At 42.8% G+C, this 15,277-nt stretch overlaps 2 protein-coding genes across 2 annotated transcripts in view; one reads left to right on the top strand and one right to left on the bottom strand.

The window, feature by feature from the left end:
• plekhm3 (pleckstrin homology domain containing, family M, member 3) overlaps nt 1-15,277 on the bottom strand; it is a 465,291-nt gene that overhangs the window by 333,447 nt on the left and 116,567 nt on the right. The window lies entirely within an intron of this gene.
• The window catches only part of ccnyl1 (cyclin Y-like 1), a 25,724-nt gene continuing 19,625 nt past the window's right edge, over nt 9,179-15,277 (top strand). The window contains exon 1 of the mRNA XM_080786109.1: nt 9,179-10,330. Coding sequence (XP_080642235.1) covers nt 10,171-10,330 — 160 coding nt within the window. The 5' untranslated portion in view covers nt 9,179-10,170. The remainder of the gene's footprint in view (nt 10,331-15,277) is intronic.

The raw sequence follows: 15,277 nt of genomic DNA, 5'->3' as shown, positions 1-15,277 counted from the left end.
TTACATTTCAGTTACTGTACTTTTTTCCAGGAAGATTTCTAGAAAATCTTTGAATTATGTGAGGAAAATGTAAAAAAAAAAAGAGAAAAACTCAATATAGCAATGCATTGACATTGAAAAGGTAATTTGAACTTTTAATACTTACGTATTTTTTTAGGCATGCACGCTGAGTTCTTCACTACTTTGACTGGGTTACAAATGCGTCATTTCTCATTATCGTCTCTGTCGGGTAGTTCCGAAGTCCTGAGTTTTTGGCTCGTCTTGAAAATAGTCTGTTTCTAGCGAAGATTGAACTAATTCGGCAGCGGTAATAGTGTTTTCTCACGTTCAGTGGATGCTTCGTATCCATAAGAGGCAAACCTCCAGGAATCATCATTTGATTATTTTTGGAACACAGTTCTTATTTGACGCAATATAAAAATAATTTTATATTGAGAATTCAGACGTGTAAATTACATCAGACTTCTGTTTGTTTGATGGGCAGAACACAGCCATCAAACACAAATGTTTGGTCACACCACGTGACTCCCTTTGAAAAAGCATTGAGAAACACAAACAGCACACTGAACATGAGTTTGATACGCGTGTATGTGAGGCCTGAGTGTATGGCGCCTAATTGATCTACAAACAGCAACATGTGAGCTTGTAAATCAACTATTTTCACTGTTATTTTAATTTTTTTGGTTGATCATGTTATTTTTGTAAACGTCGGTCTCTCCGAACGTTGTCTTCTGATGTGGGATTACGGTGAGCGCCGCTGGTCAGATTAGGATTATGTGTGCAGGGCCTTTTTTTATCAAGTTACATTACAACAGTATGTATGTATGTACGGTATACTGTATGTGCTCTGCATGGTGTTTCATTTTGGACATTTTGGTTTCTTTTTATGTTCCGGACTCTGCAGCATGATGGCTATAGATCTGATGTGTCTCTGTTAATTTGATACATTATGTATATTGTCATTATAATGGTCTACAGTATATATATATGGAACCAGTTTTGCATATATCTGTATCATATACAACAGTGTATAATATAGAATATTGTGTATTATTTGTTTAACCCATTCTGGCCGGGAACCCATTTTGGTGTTAGCATTATGTTATGCTTTAGCTATTGAAAAATAGCAGATCTACAAGCTCATAGCGCGCCACCGAGTGGCGCGCTACGAGTTTGTAGGTCTGCTATTTTTTGAAAAATCGAAGAACGACTGACATTTTTAGAATCTGATCTCAGGTCAGAATGGGTTGATCAGACCCAGTGTGTGTCCAGTGGAAACCTCGTATGAATCTGATCTCAGGTCAGAATGGGTTAAAATCTACCAGGCCTAACGCAGTTGTGGCAGCTATATTATGAGACGAGGGGTCTTTGTTCCAAAGTTACGTTTCGGGTGTTTTTTTCTTTTTGTTTTGTTGATTGAGAATCATGGTAAAAATCCAGAAGATATGTCGGTTGAAATGAGTGGCCCGAGTTTCACAAAGTTAGATAAAAGGACTCCTTTTTTTTATTTACATATTGGCAGTTGACACGCATATAGAAATTGGAATTTTTTTAGGGGGTCAAATGACAACAGTTGAACTCCAATGATCGCAGTAACCTGTGCACTACAGATGATGATACTCCAAGAAGGGCAAAAGGATATGAATTGTATTTTTTACGTTATTAATTAATTGCTGTCGTGGTGGTCAGATCATCAGCACATATTTAGCTCTGTTTGTTATTTTTCTATACATGACTGAAATGTTGATAATGTACAGTAATCCTAAACCATAAAGATTTGTAATATAGACAGGGATTCAAAGTTAGACTAGGGGATAATAAAAAAAAGAAAGAAATAAGACAGAAGTATTGAGAAAGACCATCTCTTTCCTCAAATTCAACCTTGGACAACGTGAACCATTCGCTGTACTGTATCACGTACTCACGCTTGAGTATCTCACGTATACTCCGGCTCACACACCTTTCATGTAGATGTGTTGTGTTTGTCATTTTTTGTACAGCTCTCAAGCATTAAAGCCTTATTTTTTACTTCACCTCACGGCAGTTGTTGCTCGTCGAACCACTCCCGCTCCCAAAGCGCCACGTCGTCACTATAAATCACGGTACCTTTTTCGGGGCACCATGCGAGCCCTGGAAACGAATTCACCAAATCTGTCGGCCCCGCGACTGACCGGCCCCATCTGTGACCTCTGCCTTTGCTGTATAGCGCCGGCCGGGACTCAGTCACACAGTGTTGCCATCCAGGAATATTTTTGGACTGGACATTTTAACGTATTGACATGTTCCTTTACGGATGACTGTTGCGTTAAAATGATATTCCACTGCGAAACAACTGTTGTTTTTTTTACATCGCGGGCAGAATTTTAAAGCTCGTTGCCAGGCTGAGGCCACAGATAGAGCTGCTCATCACGCCAACGTGTTGGATGTTGGATTTGTCATTCGTGCGAAGATCGTTTAACCGCATAATAATAATAGCCACGTGTTGTTGCGGGGAGAGCTTGCTTTTCCATCGACTATCTTCAGCCAATGCTTTCCCCACAAATAAAAGAAAACTGACAATACTCTAGTATGGAGCCCTGAGCGACTCCTGTCAACCATATAGGGTTTAACCCATTTAGGCCTGAGGCCGATTCTAAAAACGCCTCTAAATATTTATATAGCAGCATCAAAAAAAATTACATTTTTGAATACTGTACAAGATACTGTACAGAACCTAAAAAATGGGTTCCCGGCCTGAGGGGGTAAAACACCAAAAGGTGTTCCCGCCCAGAATGGGTTAACGCCTATACTTTTTTTTTTTTTTTTTTTCTCCCCAAAATATGGTGCGCAAAGATAAATGTGATTAATTTCGGGGCTGAGCTGTCATTTGAACCGTTTGTAAAATGACAGCTATAGTTCGCTGGTGCTGGGGGGAAAAAAAGACTATAGTTAATAGGCTGCGCATATTTTACTAGGTTTATCGAGCTCGATGACGTGATGTGAACGCAACGTTTGTTTTCCCTTTTTTTCCCCCCTCCCCATTTCTTTTTACCGAAAGTGTTTTTAATTTCTGTGCCAGAAGATGTACATAATATAACCCCCAAAGCAGGCTTCAGTTTCCGTGCATGATGCTCTCTCCCACATGCATCTTTATTATGTATATGTACAATTTATACAACTATACCAATAATCACTTTTTCTAAACTTTTTTGTGTGATCGGTTTATATAATATACGATACGGTGATGCCATTTTTACAAGTCGTCAAACTTTAGATGCCATTTTATTGTATAGGACATGAATAGAGACGAGGCCCTGGTGTTTTTGCTATGTACTCCAACGGTGTATATTGTATACTGTTTGAGCATAATTATAGTACATTACCGCATCAACCTATACCAGCCTCTTGTATAGACTATTGAAGTGCTCTGGAACTCTCTTACATTGCATAAAAGCCTTTTGTAAAACACTTAATACTGTATGCTACAATAAATTGTTCTTAAAAGGTTCTCTTTCTTTCCCCCCGTCATCATTTCATGGATCTGTCATCTTTTATAGGGAAATCATTTCAAACACAAACTATACATTTCCCGGAATTTTGAAATGTATAGTTTGTGTTTCCTGGTGTTTTAAGCATTCTTTTTTTAGCTATATGAGCATGTTCAGTCTTCTATGTTTCTATGGCTTATCGTGCATATTGCACATATATCGTTTTTTTTCTTCTAATTGCAATCAACACTGCTTAAGACTAGCCTAGTTTTTCACATTTTATTATTTAACATTTTGGGCAAAATAGACATTATTTTACATTGTGTATCGTTTTACGTGTGTAAGCAGCCACTGGCTGGGTGTTTTTTGCAGCCCCAGAACTTAGGCTGTTTTCTTGAGAGCTGTCTGGCCTACAATTAGCCCTGGTCCAGTGCTTATAGCGAGTCTCTGTCAGAGAGAGAGACTCGCTGTAAGCACTGGCCTACAGTTAGCCCTGGTCCAGTGCTTACAGCGAGTCTCTGTCAGAGAGAGAGATTCGCTGTAAGCACTGGCCTACAGTTAGCCCTGGTCCAGTGCTTATAGCGAGTCTGTCAGAGAGAGAGACTCGCTGTAAGCACTGGCCTACAGTTAGCCCTGGTCCAGTGCTTATACAGACCAGGGCTAGCCTACAGTCATGAATCATTCTCCTCCTAGAAGTAGGAGCCAGACTTTCTGAGGGAGCTATTGAGCCTGTGAGTGACAGCTGTGTTGACAAGGACCTCCCTAGGGAGATATGCCCGAGAGGCACTGATTTCACATCAGTTCACTGAAAGTTGAATGCACCTTGGATTTGTACTGCATCTTGGTTTAGGTGTGTCGGGGGTCATATCATAGCAGACCTATACTAACCTGGTCCTGCAGTCAAAGTGCAGATACCATTATATATAGCTATAACACGATATATATAGCTATAAGTGAGCTTGTAAATCTGCTATTTTCAAATGGCCTAAATATAGGGCTGAAGTGGTTAATGTACCGGTATACTTTTTAATCAAAATCTACAAAGTAAGTAACTAAGAAGTGTTCAAAAAAATATTTGCCTTTAAAATGTGGAGTAGAAGTAAAATTATTGACAATTGGAAATGCTCAAGTAAAGTAGGCTACAAATACCTGAACGTTGTAGCCTACTGAAGTACAGTATACTTGAGTACATGTACTTAGTAGTTTACAGCCGTGGTTCTCAAAGTGGGGTCCGGGTCCCCAGGGGTCCTTGAATGAGTTCCAGGGGGTCCCCCACTCCCCCAGCCAAATGATAGATAGTTAGGGACCAAATGGACCTTTTATGGGTCTGTATGTAACCCAGAGAGTTACATACCTACCCTAGAATTACCTACCTAGGTTCCATCCTGGAGGCCAATCTTTCCGGTGATAAGATGGCCACCAACGTAATCAAAAAAGTCAATCAAAGAACAAGATTCCTCTACAGGATCTCCTCACTGGTCGACAAAAACACCTTGAAGACCTTAACAGGAGCCCTTGTACAAGGTTTCTTTGACTATGCATCCACCTCCTGGTACCACAGCACCTCAAAGGCCCTTAAAACAAGGCTCCAGACCTCCCAAAACAAACTGGTCAGGCTCCTACTTGGCCTCACCCCCCGAACCCACCTCACCCCTGCCCACTTTGACAGGCTGGGATGGCTTAGGGTCGACGACAGAGTACAGCATCTTGCAATGGGTCTGGTCCACAAGATTAGATACACCACCAAGATACCCATGTACCTGTCTAAATACTTCCTTAATGTAAACGAAGTCCACACCCACAACACCAGAGGGAGTGCAACAAACCATGTACAACCCAGATTCGGCACAAACAAGGGACTAAATTCTTTTCGCTCCTATGCGACCAAAATGTGGAACGCCCTACCAACAGTCATTAAGACATGTGAATCCCTTGGCTCCTTCAAAACTGCTCTCAAAGGGCACCTACGGATGGCTGCAATTCGAAACTGGCCTCTGTAAAAGCTGAATTTGTATCTGGATTGTACTATGTTTTTGTATGGACGTGGTGTTGGGTGCCTGCACATATGCACACATGGCATCAACGCATGGTGTTGTGTGCAGGCGCCCTACACTCTGTCTTTGTACTATGGATTGTACTATGTTTTTGTATGGACGTGGTGTTGGGTGCCTGCACATATGCACACATGGCATCAACGCATGGTGTTGTGTGCAGGCGCCCTACACTCTGTCTTTCGTTTTCTTTTCTTTTATCCCCCTGTTCCCCTCACTGTATATATACTTTTTTTCCCTTTTCGCTTCCTATATGATGAATTCCTGTTCTGTTCTTTAACTACATAGAAGTGTCTATTTGTTTGTCTCTAAATGTTTTGATGAATTGAACAATGTGGACCCTGTTGTAAACAAGTGTAAGGCTTAATTGGGTCGTCCACTCACAGTTAACAGTCTTTGTATTGAGTTTGTGCTTGAAATGTACTGTAATTCTGCAAACTGTTAATAAAGATTTCAATCAATCAATCAAACATTGACATTGATTTTACAATATAAAATGTGGGTCTGTAGACTAATGCATGTCAAGCTGGGGGTCCTAGAAAATCACTGCTAAAAATCTTCTCATATGGGGGCCCCTGGCATATGTTTCCGGGGGTCCGCGGGCTATGTTGATTTGGGGGTCCTTGACATGAAAAGGTTTGGGAACCACTGGTTTAATTACAGTGCAGTAGGCTACACCACTGCTGTTACTTTGGTTTCTCTCTACAGTTAACTCAGAAATACTTATCGTGCTAAATATGTGGTTATATATTATATCCATCCATGAGAAACCAGTGAACAAGCCTGTCTTGAAGTTTATTGAATTGAAATACCGGTAGCCTATTTCAAATTCAGTCGTTTCAATGGCTGTTGTAAGGCCGTTTAGCTCAGTTGGTTAGAGCGTCGTGCTAATAACGCGAAGGTCGCGGGTTCGATCCCCGTAATGGCCACACTTTATTTTATCCCCCCCGAGTCCCTCAAAGCCGCTCTCAAAGGGCCCCTACGGACGGCTGCAATTCCAAACTGGCCCCCGTAAAATCTGAGCTTGTAGTCTACAAGCTCACGCACCGAAAATAGCCGATCTACAAGTTGTAGATCGGCTATTTTCGGTGCGCGACACCGGCATGCAACAGAGTATAAACCAACCCTATGAGACGCGAGACCTCGCGAGACCTGCAGCCAACAGATGGTGGACAGTGTTGCCATGTTCGCTTATTATAAGCGACTTTGGGATTGTTTTTTAAAGTAACTTTAGAGAAAATCATGCCAAACCCAAAGTCAAGTTGGGTTTCAAGAGGGTCTCCTCTCCAGATGACAGTAAAGTGCAAAAAGCAGCACAAGAGAATATGATCTTTCATCAAATGGATGTTAAAACAGCCTACCTGCATGCAACAATAGATTTTGAGATTTACATAAAACAAGCAGAGGGGTATGAAGTATGGTATGAAAATGGGGACTTACATGCTGGTTTGTAAATTGAAGAAATCTTTGTATGGTTTAAAACAATCGGGTATTAACTGGAGCATGTTTTTTTTTTTTACTGAGAATCAATTCATTCAGAACCCAGTTGAGTAGGCTATTGTGAGATTATAAGAGAAATGAAGGATCAAAAGGTATTCATTTTGTTTTGGGTTGGTTGATGATATCATTATTGCAACTAGCAATGCAAATGTGATAGGCCTACATGTGGAAATGTGATGACAGACAGATGTCACTCTGTCTTTGTACTATGGATTGTACTATGTTTATGTATGGACGTGGTGTTGGGTGCCTGCACATATGCACACATGGCATCAACGCATGGTGTTGTGTGCAGGCGCCCTACACTCTGTCTTTCGTTTTCTTTTCTTTTATCCCCCTGTTCCCCTCACTGTATATATATTTTTTTCCCTTTTCGCTTCCTATATGATGAATTCCTGTTCTGTTCTTTAACTACATAGAAGTGTCTATTTGTTTGTCTCTAAATGTTTTGATGAATTGAACAATGTGGACCCTGTTGTAAACAAGTGTAAGGCTTAATTGGGTCGTCCACTCACAGTTAACAGTCTTTGTATTGAGTTTGTGCTTGAAATGTACTGTAATTCTGCAAACTGTTAATAAAGATTTCAATCAATCAATCAAAAAAAAGAACAAAATTCAGAAAGAAAGACTTGGGCAAATTGAAACATTTTATTATTGGTATTGATTTTGAACGAAGTGACTGATAATGCACTTCCCATTGCAGTCAGAACTGCAGCCTCACTCCCAATCTTCTGCCGTAGTCTGAAATCATGGCCCGTAGCACTTACCCCCTAGCACTTTATGTAGACTTATATAGCATTTTATACAGACTTATAGCATGTTACGTAGACAGCACTATAATTGCTTTTTATGTAGTCATAGCACCTTATAGTATATAGTATAATATAGTATAGTATGCATAGTTAAGTTTATATAATATAGTTTCATTATATATGTAATGAGTGAATGTACTGAGACAGTGGTCTTGTCTTGTTAAGAGTTGTTGTGTTGTGTCTTGAGTGACGTGGACATCCGGTCCGCGTCATAAAGGAAGTGAATGTATTACCCGAGCTTGTGGAGGGAAGTTTAATAAATACTACTACAACTGACATGAGAACTCGCTGAGTCTGCTTGTGATATTATAGGTCCTATGATACACATCAACAGACATTACATGGTGTCAGAACCGGGCGTGTCGTTGTAGAAAAAGGAGAAAAAAAAAAGAAAAAAAAAAGAAAAGGAAATTGTGAAGGGGGGTGATGTGTGTGAAATGTTCATAATACCTGTTGTTTGTTCTCTTGTTTATTTTCCATTTTGCATACTGAGAAGCCACTGACTTAAAGTAGCGAAATTAGGATGTGAATTCGTGTTTGTTACAGTAAAAGGAACTGTGAAAAGATTTGGGAGTTAATCAGCTTGGAGGGGGAGATGTAATGAGTGAATGTACTGAGACAGTGGTCTTGTCTTGTTAAGAGTTGTTGTGTTGTGTCTTGAGTGACGTGGACATCCGGTCCGCGTCATAAAGGAAGTTAATGTATTACCCGAGCTTGTGGAGGGAAGTTTAATAAATACTACTACAACTGACATGAGAACTCGCTGAGTCTGCTTGTGATATTATAGGTCCTATGATACACATCAACAGACATTACAATATAGATACTCCACTGTTACGTTCTTAGCTTACCCATGTTTCATGATAACTACTTTTTATGTGATGTATCATGCCATGCTCTTTGTATAAATTGCTTAATGTAAATCGCTCTGGATTAAGAGCGTCTGCTATTAAAATGCCTACATTGTAAAGATGTCACAGAAGAAATATGTTCTGAATGACATGCAAGCCTGACAAGCCAAGAGTGACACCTTGTGAGGGAAAGCTTAACTACACCGATGAATGATGTCAGGAAATACATAGAGGCTATTTGACTACATGTACCAGGCGGCCAGATCTGACTTTTGTAGTGGGTAAAGGATATTTTAAGCTTTGTTTAGGTTATTTTCCAATAGCCAATGTAATATAATTTATAGATGTTTGATTTGAAGGGCAAAGGGCTCGGTTTTGGCTGGTTCTCATAGACCTAAAGACCTGGCTGGCTGCTTGCTTGCTTCTCTCCCTCTCGCAAACCTGGCAACTGATGGTGGAGGGGGAGCAGCGAGCAGCCCCCAATCTCCTACCCGACTGGAACGCACCGGATCCGGGGAGCTGTGCTAGCAGCAGCACGGTAACGGGTACGGTACTACCAAACAACCAACATGAACGACCAGGAGGAGAAGCCCTGCGGACTTTGACCCGTGACTGTTCTGTTCGTTCTATTATTTTTTATTTTATTAGTTTTATATCGTCACCAAACGGCTGGTTATTATTATTATTATTATTATTTATATCCAGTATAAAGTAAACCTTAAGGAGGAGCGGTTGTGTTGTGAAGGATGGAGGCCGCGGGAGAAGCCTCGGGCTAGAGTTGGCGACGCGCCGGCGTCTTCTTGGGGCGGCAGAGGGTTGTGCGGCCGAGGAAGCGTCGGTGGGTTGGGGCAGTCCAAAAACAATACTGTAACATATCTAACAGTATAAACACATTATTTAGAAGAATATTAAAGCTCCTACTAGGATACCAGCAGCAGCAATATATAGAAGTATTAAAACAACATTAAAAACAATGTGAGCTGGGTTCCAGTAAAAGGAATGAATGAACATAAACAGTAGCTACTACTGTTGGATAAATATAAATAATGCTGCCAGCAGTTTTTTGACCCGTCGTCAAAGCAACAGAACATTGGTTGTCCCTTCCTCCGTCCTCGCGGGACTCGGGAGGCGGGCAGACTGACCGCGAACGCCGGCCTGTGGTGCTCCTCCACACGGGGGACAGAGGAGAGTAGGAACCCGGCCTGTGGGGCTCCTCCACACGGGGACAGAGGAGAGTAGGAACCCGGCCTGTGGAGCTCCTCCACACGGGGACAGAGGAGAGTAGGAACCCGGCCCGGGCCCACTCACACATGGACAGGAATGCGGTTCCTCCCCGGCGCTGCTGGAGGGCGGAGAAGCACAACTAGACGAAGGAGAAGGCAGCAGCAGCAAAGATAACGGCGTGTCGTTGTGTCTATAATATTAACTATTTGCACTAATATTACCCCCCTGATAGTAATAGCCAGTGTTGTTTAGAATACCCTAAATCATGGGGAACATGGTGACTTGCTGCGTGTCTCCGGAGGGCAGTCCCAAGGCGTCCAGGCAGCCTCCGGAGCGGCTCCAGGAGTACCAGGTCAGCACGGACGTCAGCGAGGACACCACCGGGCCCTACCTGCAGCACATCAGCGACAGGGAGTTCCCCGACGGTAAGCACCAAGCACGGCCTCACCTGAGCACCTATAGCTAAATCAGTGGTTTTCAATTGGTCCGGGCGGGCGCCACCAGTGGTCCTTGAGAGGAGGGGGTTCCAGGTGGTTCCCCAGCTAAATGATGGAGAGTTGGTAACCAAATTGAACCCCTTATATCTTTAATTATTGAGAGCGTTATTGTTAAACATTTGCATTACTTAATTTACAAGAAGTCTACACAATTGGAGAATGTAGAATAATTGTTAATTTGATCAACGTTTGCCAACAGCGTTGAATCGTGGACAACATCAAAGTGATATGAAAAAGATTGAAAAGCACAGGAAATAATACAATGTCTCCTAAGAGGATTTTAAAACCCATAAGAATGCACTGTGGCCTGTTTCCAAAACTTTCCATTAGGGTCCTTCATATTCAATTCACCCTGTGTTTGACATTTTTGTCAAAATTATTATTATTTTTCCCACGGATTATTACAAAACGATTGGACGATAATATTACCAGAAAAAAACCAAAGAATTGGCCCTGAACGACCATTACAGGACTGTAGCTCCTCTGATAGTGTACAAATAAGGGTCCATTTGGTTCCATTTGTAGGCTACACTCTCAGAGTTAAGGGGGCCCTTGGCAAATAAAACATGTGAGAATCACCAGTACTAGTTGGACTCCTAATGTGCCATAAATAGTAAACCAGTGTCATACATATTTTGACGAAAACCTGGAGACTTGACATTCAGTACATGTGGTCTTATGATCAAAATCAGAACATTATAATGAAGTAATAGAAAATCTCAAACTTGCCACAGACAAGACCAAGTCTTTGCCACGGACACATAATGTCTGTGACTCCGTGTAGGGATATAATGATGACCCCTGCCCTGTCTGTGACTCTGTGTAGGGATATATTGATGACCCCTGCCCTGTCTGTGACTCTGTGTAGGGATATATTGATGACCCCTGCCCTGTCTGTGACTCTGTGTAGGGATATATTGATGACCCCTGCCCTGACTGTGACTCTGTGTAGGGATATAATGATGACCCCTGCCCTGTCTGTGACTCTGTGTAGGGATATATTGATGACCCCTGCCCTGTCTGTGACTCTGTGTAGGGATATATTGATGACCCCTGCCCTGTCTGTGACTCCGTGTAGGGATATATTGATGACCCCTGCCCTGTCTGTGACTCTGTGTAGGGATATATTGATGACCCCTGCCCTGTCTGTGACTCTGTGTAGGGATATATTGATGACCCCTGCCCTGTCTGTGACTCTGTGTAGGGATATATTGATGACCCCTGCCCTGTCTGTGACTCTGTGTAGGGATATATTGATGACCCCTGCCCTGTCTGTGACTCTGTGTAGGGATATAATGATGACCCCTGCCCTGAGCACTTGTTAATGATAATCTAATTTAACATTTGTGGAGTTGGTCACCTGACCAAAAGCGGTTGACAGAAACTGGTCGACATGTTCTGTTGCCCCAACAGCGGCAGAAACAAGGACTTTAACCACGCTACTTACACACACTGCAACTCGCTTACAATTCGCAAACCTGGCAACACTTCTCCGTGTTCTCATAGGCCCTCCAGGCCCGCCCCCACAGCTACTTTTCAGTCTCACAATCGGCCATCTTGCTTTTTACTTCGATGCGCGAGTGGACATTTAATGCAAATACATTAATTATAGCTCCAGCAAGCAAACACAAACACCTCAACTCCATCTCATTGTGAATAAGAATTCCGAGGGGAAAAATAATTTTTGGAACGCCACTTTCACCCAGTATGAAGCTAAATGTGGAAGCCGTGTGTGTCACACCAACACTGGTGACCCAGAGAATCCTGTGCCGATTCTCAGGCATCTGGCCTCAGGCACTGCCTGCGAGTTGGCTCTGCGTGCGCTTTTTCCAACTCTCACTGATTTATCCAGCTCACACGTCAATCACAGTCAGCAGCTCTCAGCCTGCACACACACGCACGTCTGTCTTGCGCACACGCGCACACACACACACACATACACACACACACACACACACACACACACACAGGAATGGCTATACGGCGGCGAGACAGCGCAGCACGTTATAATTTTCAGTTTCATTAAATAACTGTCTTTCTCAGCGTGCGCACGTGCGCACACAACATTATTCAAGTGAAATGCGTCACGCCAATATTGGGCTCATATAGGCTACCAATACACGACGAAATAACTGACAGGAGTGACGGTGCTGTGAGTAAAAACGCTTTCTGACAGAGAGAGAGAGAGAGAGAGAGAGAGAGAGAGAGAGAGAGAGAAAGACAGAAAGACGTGTTAGAGTAACGCGCGCGAGCGAGAGAGAACGTCAGAGAGAGAGAGAGAGAGAGAGAGAGAGAGAGAGAGAGGGAGGGGGGGGGGCAACAAGCTAACAGCATACGTTCGTTCTATGATCCATAAAACGACAGATCTGCCGTTTAAGGGCAGATCTGCGGCCGCGCAATGCTGTGTGTTTTCGTCTTTTTTCCTTTTTCCCTCCTGCTTCCACATGACTGCAGCCTCTGATAGCTACTGTGCTAAAGATGCTAAAGCAACACAAAAAACATCCACACGCAAAACAAACCAGGGACCAGGGTTGCCACATATCGTGGATGTGAGAGTGAAACAAGCAACCAGGTCTATAAAAATGTTAATAGGCCAGTTCAAAGTAGGTAAATCAAAAATGGTCCGGAAATTAGTCTTAAAATAATCAATTATAGTGTTGACTGTCAAACTTTGTTGTCTAATGTTGTTTCAGAGCAGTGGAACTCAAACATTTCCATGTCAAGGACTACCAATAGATAAACAAGTCCAAAGTAGCTTATAATGATCAGACTTGGCAACACTGTCTCTAGGTTGAACGTTCCTTTACAAGCTCACACATATGAAATATGTTTTTTTGAATCTTCAAACTGAGACATATTTTATGATAATACTGTTAGCACAGTCATCATACTCCTAGAGCATACAAATGGAACCAAATGGACCCTGATTTTCCCAGAGAGCAAATGGTATCAAATGGGGGTCTGTGGCCTAATGCATTTCAAACTGGGGCTTCTTGGTATTATATTCTCTGCATATCTTATCAACTTGGGGTGAATATTTCACCACAATACTTTACTGAATATTTCACAAGAATATAACACAAGAGTCAAATGTACGGTCAAATGTAATCACAATATAGGCTACAGATGTAGATATTTATGACACAGTAAAATGTCGAAAAATAGTGCTATCCCCCCCCCCCCCCCCCCCCCCCCCCCCCACACACACACACACACACACACACACACGACAGGCAAGGCTGTTGTTTGCATCGTTAGCAGGCAGCAGCTACCTTGGCACTGCTCTCTGTGACTGTAGTTGTTTCACCATGTTTGCGTATTTATGAGAAATAAAAAACACTTTCTGTTATTATAATAATTTATAACCCATCCGTTACTACATGTGCAGGGCACACTACTGAGTTTAAAAACACAGCTGAAACATGAAGTGGAGTCTGTCAACTCTGTCAACGCAATTTCCTTCTTCCCATATTGCGCTGCAACGACACTAGGATTGAGCCCCCCGAAGGGGGGCGAAATTCTAGTGATCTATATAGCACCTTTCAAAACAAGGTTCCAAAGTGCTGTACAGTACAAGGTTAAAATATATAGCAAAACACAATCAAGAGCAGTTTGAAAACGAGAAACGCAAAAGGAAAAGAATAAAAAATTAGCAGCAGTTGGATAATGTACAATCACCTATAGAAAGGGTAAAAACATTCTGTCTAAAGGTGAGTTTTTAAAAGTGACTTAGACACAGGCACAGAATACATGGTGCTATAGCCTCACATGCACCGGTAGAGCATTCCATTCTAGGTGCCCCCGGGCGGCAAAAACCCGATCACCTCTGGGACCTCAAGGCGAGCCTTATCCGATGACCCGAGGATGTGTTCAGATTTAGGTGGGGGACAGCATTTCGATGATGTAGGTATAGGGGCCCGCCCATTTAGGGCTTTATTATGTAATGAGTAAAAACTTCAAGTCGCATCTGACGCTCACAGGCAGCCAGTGGAGAGAGTCGCAAGTACAGGTGTAATATGGTCCCGTTTCTTGGTGTTGGTAAGCAGTCGGGCAGCAGAATTCGTGATTAACTGTAGGCGGGATGTGATTTTCTTACTAAGGCCGGAGTAGAGGGAATTGCAGTAGTCGAGGCGTGATGAACTTGGTTGGTGTGGGGTGATGGGTGGGCTTTTACTTTTTACTGCAGTGATTGTCAACTTTTTATTTATTTTTATTTAGGCCTCCCACCCCAGTTTTATAGGCACTTTGATCGACCTAATAAAGAGCAATTGTTTTTTGGAAAGTGTCTGACAGACAGTGTGCTCTTTGTCTTTCAAAGATACCCTTTTCATTATGACTCTAATGAGAGTACAGGTCCATTTGGTTCCATCAGTACACTCTCAAGGCCACCCCTGGGTGGTCTTTTAGATGGGTGACATGGGTGTCCCACCGTCCCAGGGACATTTTATGAGTTTTACTTTAACGACGTTAAGACTATACAGTACTTTTTTTCCCCCCCATCATTTTTATCCCACAATTTTGCAAACCCATCTTTTCACCCAGTGTCAATTATCTAATGTAATCCTGGGCGCTACACTTCCTCTGCCAACCTGGGGGGGGGCAGCAGAGGACTGACCTCATGCTTCCTTCTATGCATGAGGAGTCCAAGTTGCTTCTTTTCAGGGGGGGGAGTTTCCCCGGCCTGACGTAGCGCGTGGAAGGATAATGTGATGGTTGTTTTCATGGTCCTGTGATGCGGACCCCCTGGGCTGTTTTCAGAGCAGCGGGGGTTTGATGAGGACGGTCGGATAAACACAGCGCTTCACTTCTGTTCACTTAGCACGCACGCACGCACGCACGCACGCACGCACGCACGCACGCACGCACGCACGCAGA

Source organism: Protomyctophum bolini (assembly GCF_963924005.1).
Source record: "Protomyctophum bolini genome assembly, chromosome: 16".
NCBI lineage: Eukaryota > Metazoa > Chordata > Actinopteri > Myctophiformes > Myctophidae > Protomyctophum > Protomyctophum bolini.
The sequence above is the reverse complement of the archived record's forward strand: the minus strand, read 5'-3'. Positions and strand labels throughout refer to the sequence as shown.